At 42.8% G+C, this 13493-nt stretch overlaps 2 protein-coding genes across 2 annotated transcripts in view; both read left to right on the forward strand.

Annotated features, from left to right (window-relative positions):
• The window catches only part of LOC118319679 (bifunctional heparan sulfate N-deacetylase/N-sulfotransferase 1), a 38372-nt gene extending 29907 nt beyond the window's left edge, over nt 1–8465 (forward strand). Inside the window, exons 4-15 of the mRNA XM_035650237.2 lie at nt 299–386; nt 739–893; nt 1511–1696; nt 2977–3105; nt 3579–3761; nt 4256–4352; nt 4618–4741; nt 5097–5271; nt 5434–5604; nt 5816–5925; nt 6303–6405; nt 6557–8465. Of these exons, the coding sequence (XP_035506130.1) occupies nt 299–386; nt 739–893; nt 1511–1696; nt 2977–3105; nt 3579–3761; nt 4256–4352; nt 4618–4741; nt 5097–5271; nt 5434–5604; nt 5816–5925; nt 6303–6405; nt 6557–6676 (1641 nt within the window). The 3' untranslated portion in view covers nt 6677–8465. The remainder of the gene's footprint in view (nt 1–298; nt 387–738; nt 894–1510; nt 1697–2976; nt 3106–3578; nt 3762–4255; nt 4353–4617; nt 4742–5096; nt 5272–5433; nt 5605–5815; nt 5926–6302; nt 6406–6556) is intronic.
• A 741-nt stretch (nt 8466–9206) lies between these two features.
• On the forward strand, nt 9207–13378 carry LOC118319682 (H-2 class II histocompatibility antigen gamma chain). Its single transcript, XM_035650240.2, has 9 exons — nt 9207–9429; nt 10392–10561; nt 11058–11143; nt 11292–11348; nt 11453–11536; nt 11628–11700; nt 12237–12437; nt 12542–12598; nt 12731–13378. Exons 1-9 carry the CDS (start codon nt 9341–9343, stop codon nt 12736–12738), a joined length of 825 nt encoding a protein of 274 aa, XP_035506133.1. The 5' UTR covers nt 9207–9340; the 3' UTR covers nt 12739–13378.
• The last annotated feature ends 115 nt before the right edge of the window (nt 13379–13493 follow it).

Raw genomic sequence — 13493 nt, forward strand, 5'->3', positions numbered from 1 at the left:
AAATCACACCGTGACAAGATGGGAGGAATCTCAGAGAGTGAGAGAGGGTGTGTGCTGGGAGTATCATCCAGCGTGGAGATCAAATGAAACAAACACCCAAATCAGAAGAGAGTGCAATATCAAACAGAATGGAGGAGAGGAGTGAGGCAACTGGGAGTGGATGTTGGATGTTTACTGAAAGAAACTTGCGAAATGAAATATACATGTGGGCATGCGTGTTCCCGCTTCCTCATTAATGCACTCGCGTGTATGAGCGAATCATGTATTGACCCACTCCTCTTTGTTCCCACCGTCTCAGGCCCTTCTTGAGACACAGAGGGAGCTGCGCACCCATGTGCCCAACTTCACCTTCAATCTGGGCTACTCAGGGAAATTCTTTCACGCTGGTAAGACGCGGCCTCTGCAGAGAACCTTTGCTGCTGTTAACTCAAACAGAGATTAGAACATGCACTTAACTGAAAAAGATAACTCTTCTGACTCTGTAAAGTTTAGATTCATGGTATTTCAATATCTCTACTCCCTTTCTTCTCCTTCGTGTCCTGACTTTTGTTTTTCTCCTGTGGCTCATCCCCTACATTCCTCATTCCAAATCTGAACTTTTTCTTTGACTTTTATTACCTCCTTTTCTCATCACTGACTCTATTTCACCTTTTGATTCTTCTTTATCTCTGTCCATTTTTATCTCCTCCTTTTCCTCTTTACTCCCTCATCTCCCCCCCCCCTCACCCTCACTTCTAGGCTCTGACGAGGAGGACCTGGGAGATGACCTGCTGCTTTCCTTTGTGAAGGAGTTCTGGTGGTTTCCTCACATGTGGAGCCACATGCAGCCGCATCTATTCCACAACCAGTCCGTCCTGGCCGAGCAGATGTTGCTCAACAAGAAATTTGCCATGGTGAGTCGCAGGGGGCGAAGGGGTCAAATCACGGCTTTGGGTGAGCGCTGTGATCGGAGCTATTCTATTTTTTCTTGTGCAGAAAGTCAGTCATAGGCAAGGCGCTGTTTTCCGTTGGCTCTTCTACCAACAGTTCATGTTCAATTAATCACTCAAGTTAAAATCATGCACGGACAAAACAACAATGCCAAAAAGGACCATGTTATTTTTTAATTAAAGCATTTTTGATTAGCGATCTTCGTCACTTCATGGGCCTTCTTCACAATAAGGGCCAGTTGAATGCTGTGAAGCAGCAGCAGTATCTTCATATGACTCTGACGCGGTGTAAAGGCATCAAACAGGCTGATATCAATGAAATAAAAACACAGGATTATATCGTGATATGATTTGGTAGGAAGTCTGAATCCAGCATGCGCATGGCAGACTCTGCTACTGCTAATAAAATGATTACTGAATTGAAATTCACTAAGTGGTTATTGAAGGAAAATGCTGATGATGAATTTTCTCATAAATATGGGTCTGATGTCATGAAAATCTTGAAGATGTTAACTTTAACGCTCGGGAGCTTAGTGTTCATGTTGTGTCTTGACTGTCACTCGTGTGTTTTCCTCCTCCAGGAGCATGGGATCCCCACTAACATGGGCTATGCGGTGGCACCCCACCACTCGGGCGTCTACCCAGTCCACATACAGCTGTATGACGCCTGGAAGAAGGTGTGGGGCATCAAGGTGACCAGCACAGAGGAGTACCCGCACCTGAAGCCTGCTCGCTTCCGGCGAGGTTTCATCCACAGCGGCATTAGCGTAAGACCACTATCCATACGCCCAAGCTTCTATAAGGCATTCATTATCTCATTACCTCTGGCATGTTGCTTCCCCTCCACTTTGCTTCTCAATTTCCATTACCTTTTCAGCCAGTAATTCCTTTCAGGGTTCTCTTCCCCATCTATATATGCCATCCTTTATTCATTATCTCTCCACCTCCTCCAGTGCTTTAGTATTTGTTCTTCTCTCAAGGCCAACAGTTGTCCATCATAGTCTGTTCCTCTTCGACTCTGCTTTTCTTAAGTCGTGTCCCCAAAGACACAGAGCAGATTCTTATTTTCATTTACCACACATCAATGAGGCAACAGAAGTCCAGAGAAAGCCATTCAACTCATTAGTCTGGCTGGACTGATGTATTCTTCTACAGAGCGGGAGACAGCATTGTAGTCAGGTTAACCAGTCTTGCATGAGACACCTGTCTGAGTCGTGCTGGCCTCAGTGCTATAACAAAGACTGACATCTCTGGCAAACAGCAGAGGTAGAGTCTGCACACAACGACTCACTTAAATGTCAACACTGAAATGTCAGAAAAAGCCTCCACTTTATTTAGCTTCTCAGCACTAGCTGGTGCTGAATAATACAGTTATGAGAAGAAAATTGAAGTTGAATATTATATTCAAGAGAGCTTCAAAAGAATGGGAGAAAAAAAGGTCTTATCTATATTTCCCAGGCTGACCTTCAGCACTGATAGCAAACAGTGCAGCCTCAGTCCGGCTCTTTTGTAGTGTTGGCATTCAGTCGGCCTGTGTGGTCTCCGCGCTCTATTCCCGTCCTTGAGATAGTGCAGTATGAATGGACAGTCTCCGCTGCTTACTGATGATTGATATTCAGTTCCCCAGACACTCCAAACTGCAAAAGCATTTCCATGAATTTTCATATAGACTCAGTGAATAAAAGGTTTGCTTTGGCTAGATGAGCTGCATAATATGAATGTTTTTGAAAGCAAACAATGTGTGGGGTAACTGCCTGGAGTGGTGACAGCGCCGCTCTGCTCTCTCTCTCTGTGTGTGTGTGTGTGTGTGTGTGTGTGTGTGTGTGTGTGTGTGTGTGTGTGTGTGTGTGTGTGTGTGTGTGTGTGTGTGTGTGTGTGTGTGTGTGTGTGTGTGTGTGTGTGTGTGTGTGTGTGTGTGTGTGTGTGTGTGTGTGTGTGTGTGTGTGTTTATTTGTGTGTGTGTGTGTGTTTATTTGTGTGTGTGTGTGTATATATGTATGTTTTTTTGCCTTTTGGTTTTATGACTTAGTGTTTGTTTATATGACAGGTGCTGCCCAGGCAGACGTGTGGCCTTTTCACACACACCATCTTCTATAAAGACTACCCGGGCAGCCCGAACGAACTGGACAAACTCATCAATGGAGGAGAACTCTTCCTCACCGTTCTGCTGAACCCTGTGAGAACTTTGTCTTGCGCACTTGGAAACCCATTTAACTGGCGATGTGAAGTGTAAATTTAAATGAGCAAGAGGACAATGACTTTTCAGGGCCCCATGTGGTGATGTCTGCAACAAACTTTCTCTTTTTACACGACTGTAAAAGCTCCTTTTTATTATTGGAACCGAAAAATGCGTTCTAGGGGAAAAAATCCTCTCATTCATCTCCATATTTTGTTGTCAGATGATAAAAGATTGCTTAAATATGTGTGCGACAAATGTCACCCTGCATAAACTGCAATTGTAAAGACAGGACAAGATAATAAGTTGACCAATTAAAGCATCACATTCTCACATTTGTTCACAAGTGTTCAACTAATTGACTCATTGTTTCAGGTCCAGGGAAATTCATATCATGGCACATATATCACTAGAAATTGTCTATCTTTGTCCCCTTTAATAAAACATACTCCACTTGTTTCTTCCATCCACAGATTAGTATATTCATGACCCACCTGTCCAACTACGGAAACGATCGCCTCGGCCTGTACACCTTCAAGAGCCTGGTGATGTTCGTCGAGACCTGGACCAATCTGAAGATGCAGACCCTGCCGCCGATTCAGCTGGCTCAGAAGTACTTCAGCCTGTTCCCCTCTGAGAGAGACCCACTCTGGCAGGTGAGCAGAAGAGCCTGATGATGATTTCAGTTAATGAATCCTTTTTTATTTTTAAATTTTCATTTGTTTGGCACTAAAGCCAAAGTTTGCATTAGGTGGTCATTTGTTTAGACAGCTTATATCTCCATAATGGATTGCTGCTGTAAAAACAAAATAAGGCTAATGATGGTACTGCTAAAGAACACGTTGTAAATGTTCCATGCCTTTAAATTATGACATAATACGTCATTTGCACACGCCATCACATCCAGACACAGTGTATGTATGACTTTGGAAATGAACAATACATTGTTTTGTTGCTGGGCCTTTGTAAATGTCGTTAGCCATTGCAACGTGTTTTCCTTGAGGTATTTCCTCTGTTGTTGTGCGTGGAGAACATTTGAGTAAACGGAGGTCAACCATCTTTTTTTCTTTTTTTCAAATTCATATATCTGTTCGACTTTTGCTTCAACTACAATTAACACAAAGGATTGTTTATCTTTCTGCGGCTACAGGATCCCTGTGAGGACAAAAGGCACAAGGACATCTGGTCCAAAGAGAAAACATGTGACCGCTTCCCCAAACTGCTCGTCATCGGGCCTCAAAAGACAGGTGAGGCAAAGTGCTTCAGCTCCCCCAACAGGACGGAGTGGGAAATAAAAACAAGATTTCTCACTCAGTTCCAGCCAGAAGTTGTGTGACACACTCGGTGGTTTGAATGAGCTTGTGGTTATTTCTCTGGGGGGAAATGAAGCAGCAGTGCAGTTAACTTCTTATTAAGTCTATCGAGAGTTTTCTGTCCTTAAAACTTCTTGTTCTTTTATTTTTTATCTTCTTCCTCTTTTCTCCACCCCTCGTTCCTTCTTTGCCCTCTCAGGGACAACAGCACTCTACCTGTTTCTTGGCATGCACCCCGACCTGACCAGTAACTACCCCAGCAAGGAGACCTTTGAGGAGATCCAGTTTTTCAACGGACACAACTACCACAGAGGCATCGACTGGTAAGAGACCTGCCAGTCACCCAGTGTTTTGTACTGTTACAGACAGTGTTCACATATTTTACATATTCTGCATTGTTGAAGGGCAATTTAGGTTAAGTGTTGAGCAAAGCTTTTCAAAATTACAAAATCATGAAATAACAGTTAAAAAACATTATAGTTTAATTTGAACATTTTCTGAGTGGGTTGCACCCACGTTGTTTGGTGTATTCTTGCATTTGAGCTGCCGAGCTGTTACTCAAGGCCGAACACCCACAACGGCAACAGGGAAATGATCCATATCTACGGAGAGCAAACTGGACCATATCGACAGTGGCTGCTTCTAACACGTTGCATGTTTGTGTTTGTCACATGTCAGGTATATGGAGTACTTCCCTCTGCCCTCCAACACCAGTTCAGATTACTACTTTGAGAAGAGTGCCAACTACTTTGACTCTGACGTGGCCGCTCAGCGAGCAGCGGCTCTCCTGCCCAAAGCCAAGATCATTACCATCCTCATCAACCCAGCAGACAGAGCTTACTCCTGGTACCAGGTTGGTCTCAAGCAAACCCTAAATTAGATAACTATTGTGTCAAGTCAAATCTCTGCATGTGCTGTTTAAATTAAAGTCAATAGAATGTAACGTTATTAGGAATCAATTCCATTCTGATCCTTCTGAAATGACTGTGTCCTCACATCCCTGTCTGCGTTACAGCATCAAAGAGCCCACGATGACCCGGTGGCATTGAAATACTCCTTCCATGACGTCATCACCGCAGGCCACGACGCCCCAGTCAGACTACGGGTCCTCCAGAATCGCTGTCTGTTGCCGGGCTGGTACGCCATCCACCTGGAGCGCTGGCTCAACTACTACCACTCCAGCCAGGTACCGTGTGTGTTCCCATGCATATAGTGGTGGGCGGTATTCAGTCACCGAAGCAATTCCAATATTGTGTTTTACGGCAAATGGGGTTTGATGTGATGTGTGTGCAGCATACATTTTACTAAGAAATAACATCAATTGTAATTGTATTTCTAGATGAGGAACAACTTATGAACAACTTTTTTCATAATGATTCTGTTTGTGTCTCACCCAGTTGTTAGTCTTAGATGGACAGATGCTGAAGACGGAGCCCGCCTCAGTCATGGATAAAATCCAGAAGTTTTTAGCCCTCGCCAATGTCATCAACTACCACAAGATCCTAGCGTAATTATCCTCCTTCACTTGAAACCACTCTGTGTAATTTTATTTCCAACTGCCAAATTTACAAATTAGTTCACAGATTGACTTTTGCCTTTAGGCTCCACAGGATACTGTAGTTGTTTGGAGCTGGTACTGTAGATCCTAGTCACCATTCACCACGTGTCCATATAGAACAACAGTTCGTACTTTTGAGTTTAGTTTCAGTTGTGCAGCAGGTCAAACAAGGCAGACCTCCACAGCTTGGCCCCACTCACCTAGCATAAGTTATTTCCTGCTCTAGCAATTTGCCACAAGTCTCTCTCTTAAATAGTTTTGTGAGCGATCTATAGGAGGGCAGTAATTGGTAACCACATGTATAATTTATTCTCTTTTATGTGCAGGTTCGATCCTAAGAAAGGTTTCTGGTGTCAGCTGCTGGAGGGAGGGAAGACAAAGTGTTTGGGAAAGAGTAAAGGGCGCAGGTATCCTGACATGGATGCTGAGGTATGATCTTTTGCAAGAGATGCATGTTTTCTCATGTAATTTCTTATTCTTATATTCATTATATTTAACCTACATGGTTAGTTGGTTTTTTTTGCTGTCCTTTTTTATATTTTTGTGATATGATTTCATCTTACCTCTCTCTCTCCTTCAGTCCCAGGGGTTCCTCAGGGAATACTATAGGGATCACAATATTGAGCTGTCGAAGCTGCTCTACAGAATGGGTCAGCCGCTGCCCAGCTGGCTCAGAGAAGAGCTGGTCCACACCAGGTAGCAGCACCACAGGGGCAGACCTCAGCTCATCACACTGAACCATGGCTTCCCTCCGCTGACGGACGCCGGCCAAGTGGACCTGATGAAGATTCTAAATAGCGGGTGAACGATATTGAGATTTGAGGTGTCGGACGCCTAACTTGAACTCAACACTTACTGTGACTGCGATCTTCCCCAAACGAACATGGCGAGCACGAACAGAGCGCAGTTGCTTTCAGCAGCTGGCAGCTCCAGAGGCCGTTGGCCACGACGATGGCTTCCACTGTGTTCCGAAGGAGGGAGGGACCTTTAGTGTTTGATAATCACTTCCCTGCTCTCCTTAATCAGATCTTCTTTCTTCGCATGAACTTCTTCCTGATTATCAAAGGAAGGGGGGGGGGGGGAAACGGGGACAAAGGACAAACGCCGGCGCCACCTGTGTCTCCGGTTATGAGTTGCGTTGTTTGGAGCTCATGAAAACAGGCTACATGACATTGACTAAATGGACGATGGCCTGATTTACTGGAGAGACATTGGTTGCAAATGCCTTTGATTTGTATGTTTTTATTAGAGGAGAATGGGACATCTGGCGTCTTGACTCAGGCTGCATGTTGTAGCCTCACTTGATAGGCCTTGGTAGAATCTAGTTATCACATTTACAAGTGCCAGGGAAGAGTCTTTATTAAACTATTACCACATGGACCTTTTCTTTTCTTTTTCTTTTTCTTCTTTAGAAGTTTTACGTTTTTTTTTCTGTACTCTGTTTTCATTTTAAAATTTCTGTAATGCTGATGGTAATGCATTATTGTAGAATGTACCAAAACTAAACATCTTGGCTCAGTTTTCTGAGATAGGCCAGATGTACAGTACAGTTAGTTAAACTGTTCAGCTCAGCTTCGTCTTGAGTCCGATCAACGACCACTGAATTGGCTAAAGCAGGGGTAGCAGGATAGGATGTTGAAAGCACAATATTTAAGGCACTCAAGTGGACATTGATTCTGAGCATACAGGTTACTGGAAAGCACACTAACAAAAACGGCTCCTACTATAATCTGTGAAGAAGATCATAAGCTAGCTACTGTATGTTGAACTAGGCACTCTGGTTCGATAGATTCAGATAGTGTACAGAACAAGATTGTGCATTTCAAAATCAGTTTTCAGCTTTGGGTTTTTGTCGAAACTGTATATTTTGTCTTATTTGTCTCTTATTTCTAATTTACTAGATGAGTAAAAAACTGGGGGGGCTGTCTCTGGGATAAACATGTAAAGTTGCCAGACAAACCAACAGTATGCCCAGTTTGGATGTTCAGTTGTCGGTCGAGATGTTACCACTGCAACTAGATGTCAAGCATAGATAACAAAAAGCTGCTCTTATTGCAATAGTTTTGTACAATGTTCTGATGTGATAACAATGCACATGTTGGTCCTTTATTTCCTGACTTTGTAATGTACATAATACGCAGCCCTCGGTAGACCTAAATTATTGAATGTGTTTGGGTTTACGCTCTCCATCGGCCCATTCCTATAGTGTGAAATGTCAGTGCTGTACTGAGGGGAGTCTGGATCATTTCATTGTGCGGAGATGTGATCGCTACGATTGTTTCCTCTCATGTCCTCTCACTGCCAACCATTGTACAGAGGTACTGAGTCTCTCCATATAAAGTATTAAGTGATAACACATAACAGCAATGATGGTACTAATCTCCTGGACTGTATGATAAAGATTTGTAATTGTTGTCAATAATTTTTACAGTGTAACTAATATTGTTGGTGCTTTTTAATTTGCAAATAAAACACCACTGTATTTTTCAGTAGTTGGGTTTTTTCCCCTTCTTTTCAAAGTCAAATTTTAACAAACTCCACTTAATTCGATGATGATTTCTAGAAACTTGGTTCACCATCAGTTCCTCGTTACTTTGCTTGGTTGATTTGTATTTTGGTTTCACTTCGCGATGAGGTACATTAGTGAGAAGAAACTAAATCTCTTAAAATGACATGAAGCACAGTCCTGTTTTGAACTGTCCTGATATTTAACACAAGCCAGAGGAGATGTTGGTTCATTTTAATTCCTTGTTCGGAGAACCTGCAAAAGAAGCAACCCTTTTATTTCAGGAAGTACACTGCATTACAATAAATGATAGAAGACAAAGTACTTTCATAATATAGTATAGAGTGTTTCAGAATAAAAGTGCATTTTAGTATCTCTGAACTTCTACTGCATTGTTGGTGTTAGAGGCAGTAGAACTGTCTTTTTGCTTTTTATGGCATATTTCGTTTCACTGTAAATCACTTATGAGGAAGGGGAAATATAATATGCAAAAAAAGTTTTATTTTGAGTATACAATCGTACAATATACAGTATCTAAGTAGGAATGTTTGTATGAAAATATTGCATACATTTACAAGTTGATAAAATACAGGCTGTAAATATACTCCCACTGTTTCACTGTTGTCTGCCTCTGCCAACAAGTGATGCGCTGTCGATCCGACCAATCAGAAATCCCCGTGCGCTCCTGCGGCTCTGGGCCGTCCCACAGGGCTTAAAAACACCGGGACTTTCCACAGCCCTTCACCTTGCTGAGGAACCTGTCCGCGGCTGCTTCCTCGTCTCCGAAGCAATTTATTCACTTGACCCGCTGGGCTTTCATTCCAGTTCGTTTTGTTTCTAAGAAACCGACAGATTGAGATGGAACGATCTCCAGAAGATGCTCAACAGGACCGAGAGAGTCTGACGGGCAGTGCCCATGGCCTCATCACCCCCTCTGAACCCAGAAGGTGAGTGAAACTCAACATGAAAAACATTACACTTCATTAAAAATCAAATTATAACTCGGATGTCGTTCTAGTATATAATATCTGGTAAGTAAGCAGAAGTATGAAAAAGAAGAAGAACAAAATAATGCAATTGAAAGATATGCGCACGTTACAGTAACTTTTTATGTGTCAAATGTTTTTTTATAATTTGACAGATTTTTAGGCATCTCCGTTTTGGTGCACAGAGGATATTCACCTCCGTTGGTGTTTGCCAGCAAATGACGCAGCTTTAATCTTATTGGTTCATAATTAACCGCAGAGAAAACGAAACAGTTTATTATTTTAATATCAACGTTGATCACTTTTAAGGTGGGCTGTGGACACTCACATAGAAGTGTAACTTCTCTAATATTTGATTGGTGTGTGTTAAGTTGTGAGAGATGCTTAAAACCCTGCTGTGTCAACAACAATGACTATATTGTTCTAATGGTCTATGACTTCAATTATGTTGAATGATATCCTCTTGAAATAAAACAGAGCGAGCTCCAAAGCGTCTTAAAAGTAAATAATACTTTGTTTATGAAATACATGTATTTCCTGGTGGAAGTTTCACTTTTCATTGACGCAACTGCTTGGATAGTTCTCCCCTGTGGAATCAGGAGAGGACGTCTGCCTAGTAACTGGTGACACTTCCAGTTCTATTGGCTGATGAGAGCAGCGGGCCAAAAAAAATACTGGTATTTAGGTTTCAGCCCTTATGTTAGGTATCATTGTGACAACTCTATAGAGAGGTCGTGTTTTTTTGTTTCCATGTTACATCGGGCATCTTTTGTTGTTTGTTCGAATTTCAAAATACAGCATTTTTGGAAATCCCTTCCTTGTCACTTTCAAACCAAGGAAAGTCCTCTTCAAGTTAAAATCCAAATTTGGTTTCTCTCAGATTCAAGATAAATGACATATTCTTCTCTCTCTCTCTCTCTCAGGGGCTCCAACAGCCGTGCTTTCAAGGTGGCGGGCCTGACGACCCTTGCTTGCCTGCTGCTGGCCAGCCAGGTCTTCACAGCCTACATGATGTTGAGCCAGAAGCGGCAGATCACCACACTGCAGAAGAACTCAGACCAAATGGCCAAACAGTGGACCCGCTCATCGCAGGGTAAAGGATGACACAGCTATGGTCTTCCTCAGAACAGGGGAGGAGGAGGAGCAGGGGAGCAGGGGGAGGAGGGGGTGGGGGGCTGTAGGAATGACGTGAAGAAGGAAGTGGGAGTTTGTTTTACGGAACTTGACCTTTTAAAAGTTTTACTTGTGATTCATAAAGGGGAGAAGTGAGCAGTTTGTCGTTTTCAAGTTATCGTTAAATTAATTTCAAGCAGTGTCATGGGGAGTTACCCCAACAGTATATTTTACAGTAGCCTACATTATCTAGCATTCAACACGTCATTGAACACCTGTTGGGTCCAAAAGATTTTTCTGTGACCTCACTGTGTTATTTGTTCTGTGGTGCTTTGGTGTTTTTTAAAACAAATATGTAATGACTGAATATATATCTTATACCAAAAAAGTTCTTCTGTACATTCCCCAAGATCCTCTCTTTTTTTGTTAAATAAAGTAATTAACTAATTCATGTTTGTTTGTGTGTTTGTTTTCAGATATGAATCCAAAGAGGGTGTCAATGAGCAGCCTGCCTCTAATGATGGATTTCGTTGCGGGGGATGACTCCGTGATGCCCTTGACAGTGAGTTTTCACCTTTCCATTTATCTGTATCCAGGTGCTCACAGGCTTGTTTAAGACTTAGATTATTGTCCTCGACGGGACGAATGCTTTAACATCATCATTTGTACCGAAGATTGAAGTATTTGACTCCTCTGTCCTCTCCCATCAGAAACTGCAGGACACTGCTGTTGTCAGCGTGGAGAAACAGCTGACAGATCTCCTGCAGGTTCAGTATGCCGCGCTCCGCTCACTGTACCATGTGTCCATCATTTTGCTGATGTTGTGTGTTAATGCGCTGCTGTCGCTGAGCTTTGGTCGTGTTTTGATCAGGATTCCCAGCTGCCACAGTTCAATGAGACCTTCCTGGCCAACCTGCAGAGCCTGAAGCAGCAGATGAATGACAGCGAGTGGAAGGTGAAGCCTCACACTCACTCAAACCGGAACTAATAGAATGATTTATAGAAATGAATCAAATTACATTGTCCTGTCATATTTCTCTCTGCAGAGCTTTGAGTCCTGGCTGCGTTACTGGCTGATCTTCCAGATGGCACAGTCTGCACCGCCCACATCTGAGCCCGGTTACTGCAACTTTCTTTACTTGACATTTTAGTATCAAACTGATGTTCTTATCCAGTCCTTATCAACGACTATGGATGTCTTAAAGTGCTGTGAGAGTATTCATGGGACATAGAAACGCTGAGCAAGGAGTTTACACGATCAAGAGAGATTTTACTATTATTTTGGTGCAAAACCATGACCACAACATACTACACCTTATTTCTGCTACTGTCACTGAGTTTTTAGGAGCAATTCTAGGAGATGTGGATACATCTTCCAAAGGGTAAATCACCTTCATGATCCTCATCATATCCCTATACTATAATGGTGAAACCTGAAAAAAAGACTTGGCCTAGCCATGAAGGAATATTTATTTTGGCCGAGAGAATAATGCGAGAATATCAGTAGTCGACAACTATCATTTATTTTCCACTGGAAACAGTTCAACTTTTGCTTTAACACAACACTACCAACTGCTTGCACTCCACAGTCACGGATAATTAACACCAAACAGGGGATTCATGTCCCAGTGTTGTCTTCCTCTTCCTTGTCTCAGCCACTGTGACCAAGACCAAATGCCAGTTGGAGGCAGCACCTGGGCCCGGAAAGGTCGGTTCCTACAAGCCCCAGTGTGACGAGCAGGGCCAGTACCTGCCCAAACAGTGCTGGTTCCCCACCGGCTTCTGCTGGTGTGTTGACAAGAACGGCCGAGTCATCGAGGGCACCAGCGTCCGTGGACACCCCAACTGTCAGAGAGGTGAACGACGCAGATTAAAGGCCTTCATGATCCATCGCTGCATCCGCTGCTCTTCATGTGAGACTGAAGAACGCACCTCAATTGCCTGTTTTCTTTCTGTTCAGGTGCTCCCCGCATGATGGTCCACCCAATGCGGATTCAGAAGGCCCTCGGCGCCGATGGTGAGAGCTTCAAAGTTTAATGCGCGCATATAAGATCTTGGGAAGTTTGAAAAGATCAATGTTGTCCGCCTATTCTCAAGGATCTGCTGGTTGCTACACGCCCTCATTTGTTGTGTTTCTTAATTTCCCCAGGTGAGTGAGACAAATGGAGCAACGTCTGAAGCACGGCGCCTCTTTTCATCAGGCAACGTAACGGACAAGAGAGATCAGTTATTTCAAGCTGGTGCCTGATCAGTTTTTCTTCCATGTCATCTCTTGATTTTAACTGCTTTGCTGGCTACTGGAAATCAAATACAAGGCCTTTTACGGTGTCGCGATTTTAATCTCTGCAGTTTCTGTCTTTTATAACTGACTTATTTGGGGGTTTTCTCATTGATATTTCTGCATAGATACTCATATTATCCATAGTATATTTAAGTATTTGAGTTTTTGTCAAAGGGCTGGCCGCATGCTTTATGGGATGGCTCACTCGAAGTACAAAAAAAACAACTGCTCACAGTTCTGTGGAATATTCCACGGATTGTTTTTAAGGCGGTGAGCGCCACAAACAAATGAAACCAAAACTAGCTGAATATCACATTTCAACAACAAGGCAATTCAAAGTGCTGAGTGATCCACCCCATTAAACAATGTGCACATACGAGGCAGTGAAATAAAGTTTTCCTAACTACATGTTTGTATTTGTATACATATGCAATCAACTCCTGTCATGTCTTGAGATCAAATGATTGTTAAAGCTAAAGACTAAACAAGGCCTGAATAAAATTTTATATGATTAGATGCAGTGAAATTGTTTGGATCAGTCCTGGATATTCTGTTTCTTGTTTCTGGTTTCACATTTCAACGAAGCACACACGAGACGTATCCAGATGATTTTGCAACCACCGCATCCCTC

Source organism: Scophthalmus maximus, chromosome 9 (genome assembly GCF_022379125.1).
Source record: "Scophthalmus maximus strain ysfricsl-2021 chromosome 9, ASM2237912v1, whole genome shotgun sequence".
In the NCBI taxonomy this organism is placed as follows: domain Eukaryota; kingdom Metazoa; phylum Chordata; class Actinopteri; order Pleuronectiformes; family Scophthalmidae; genus Scophthalmus; species Scophthalmus maximus.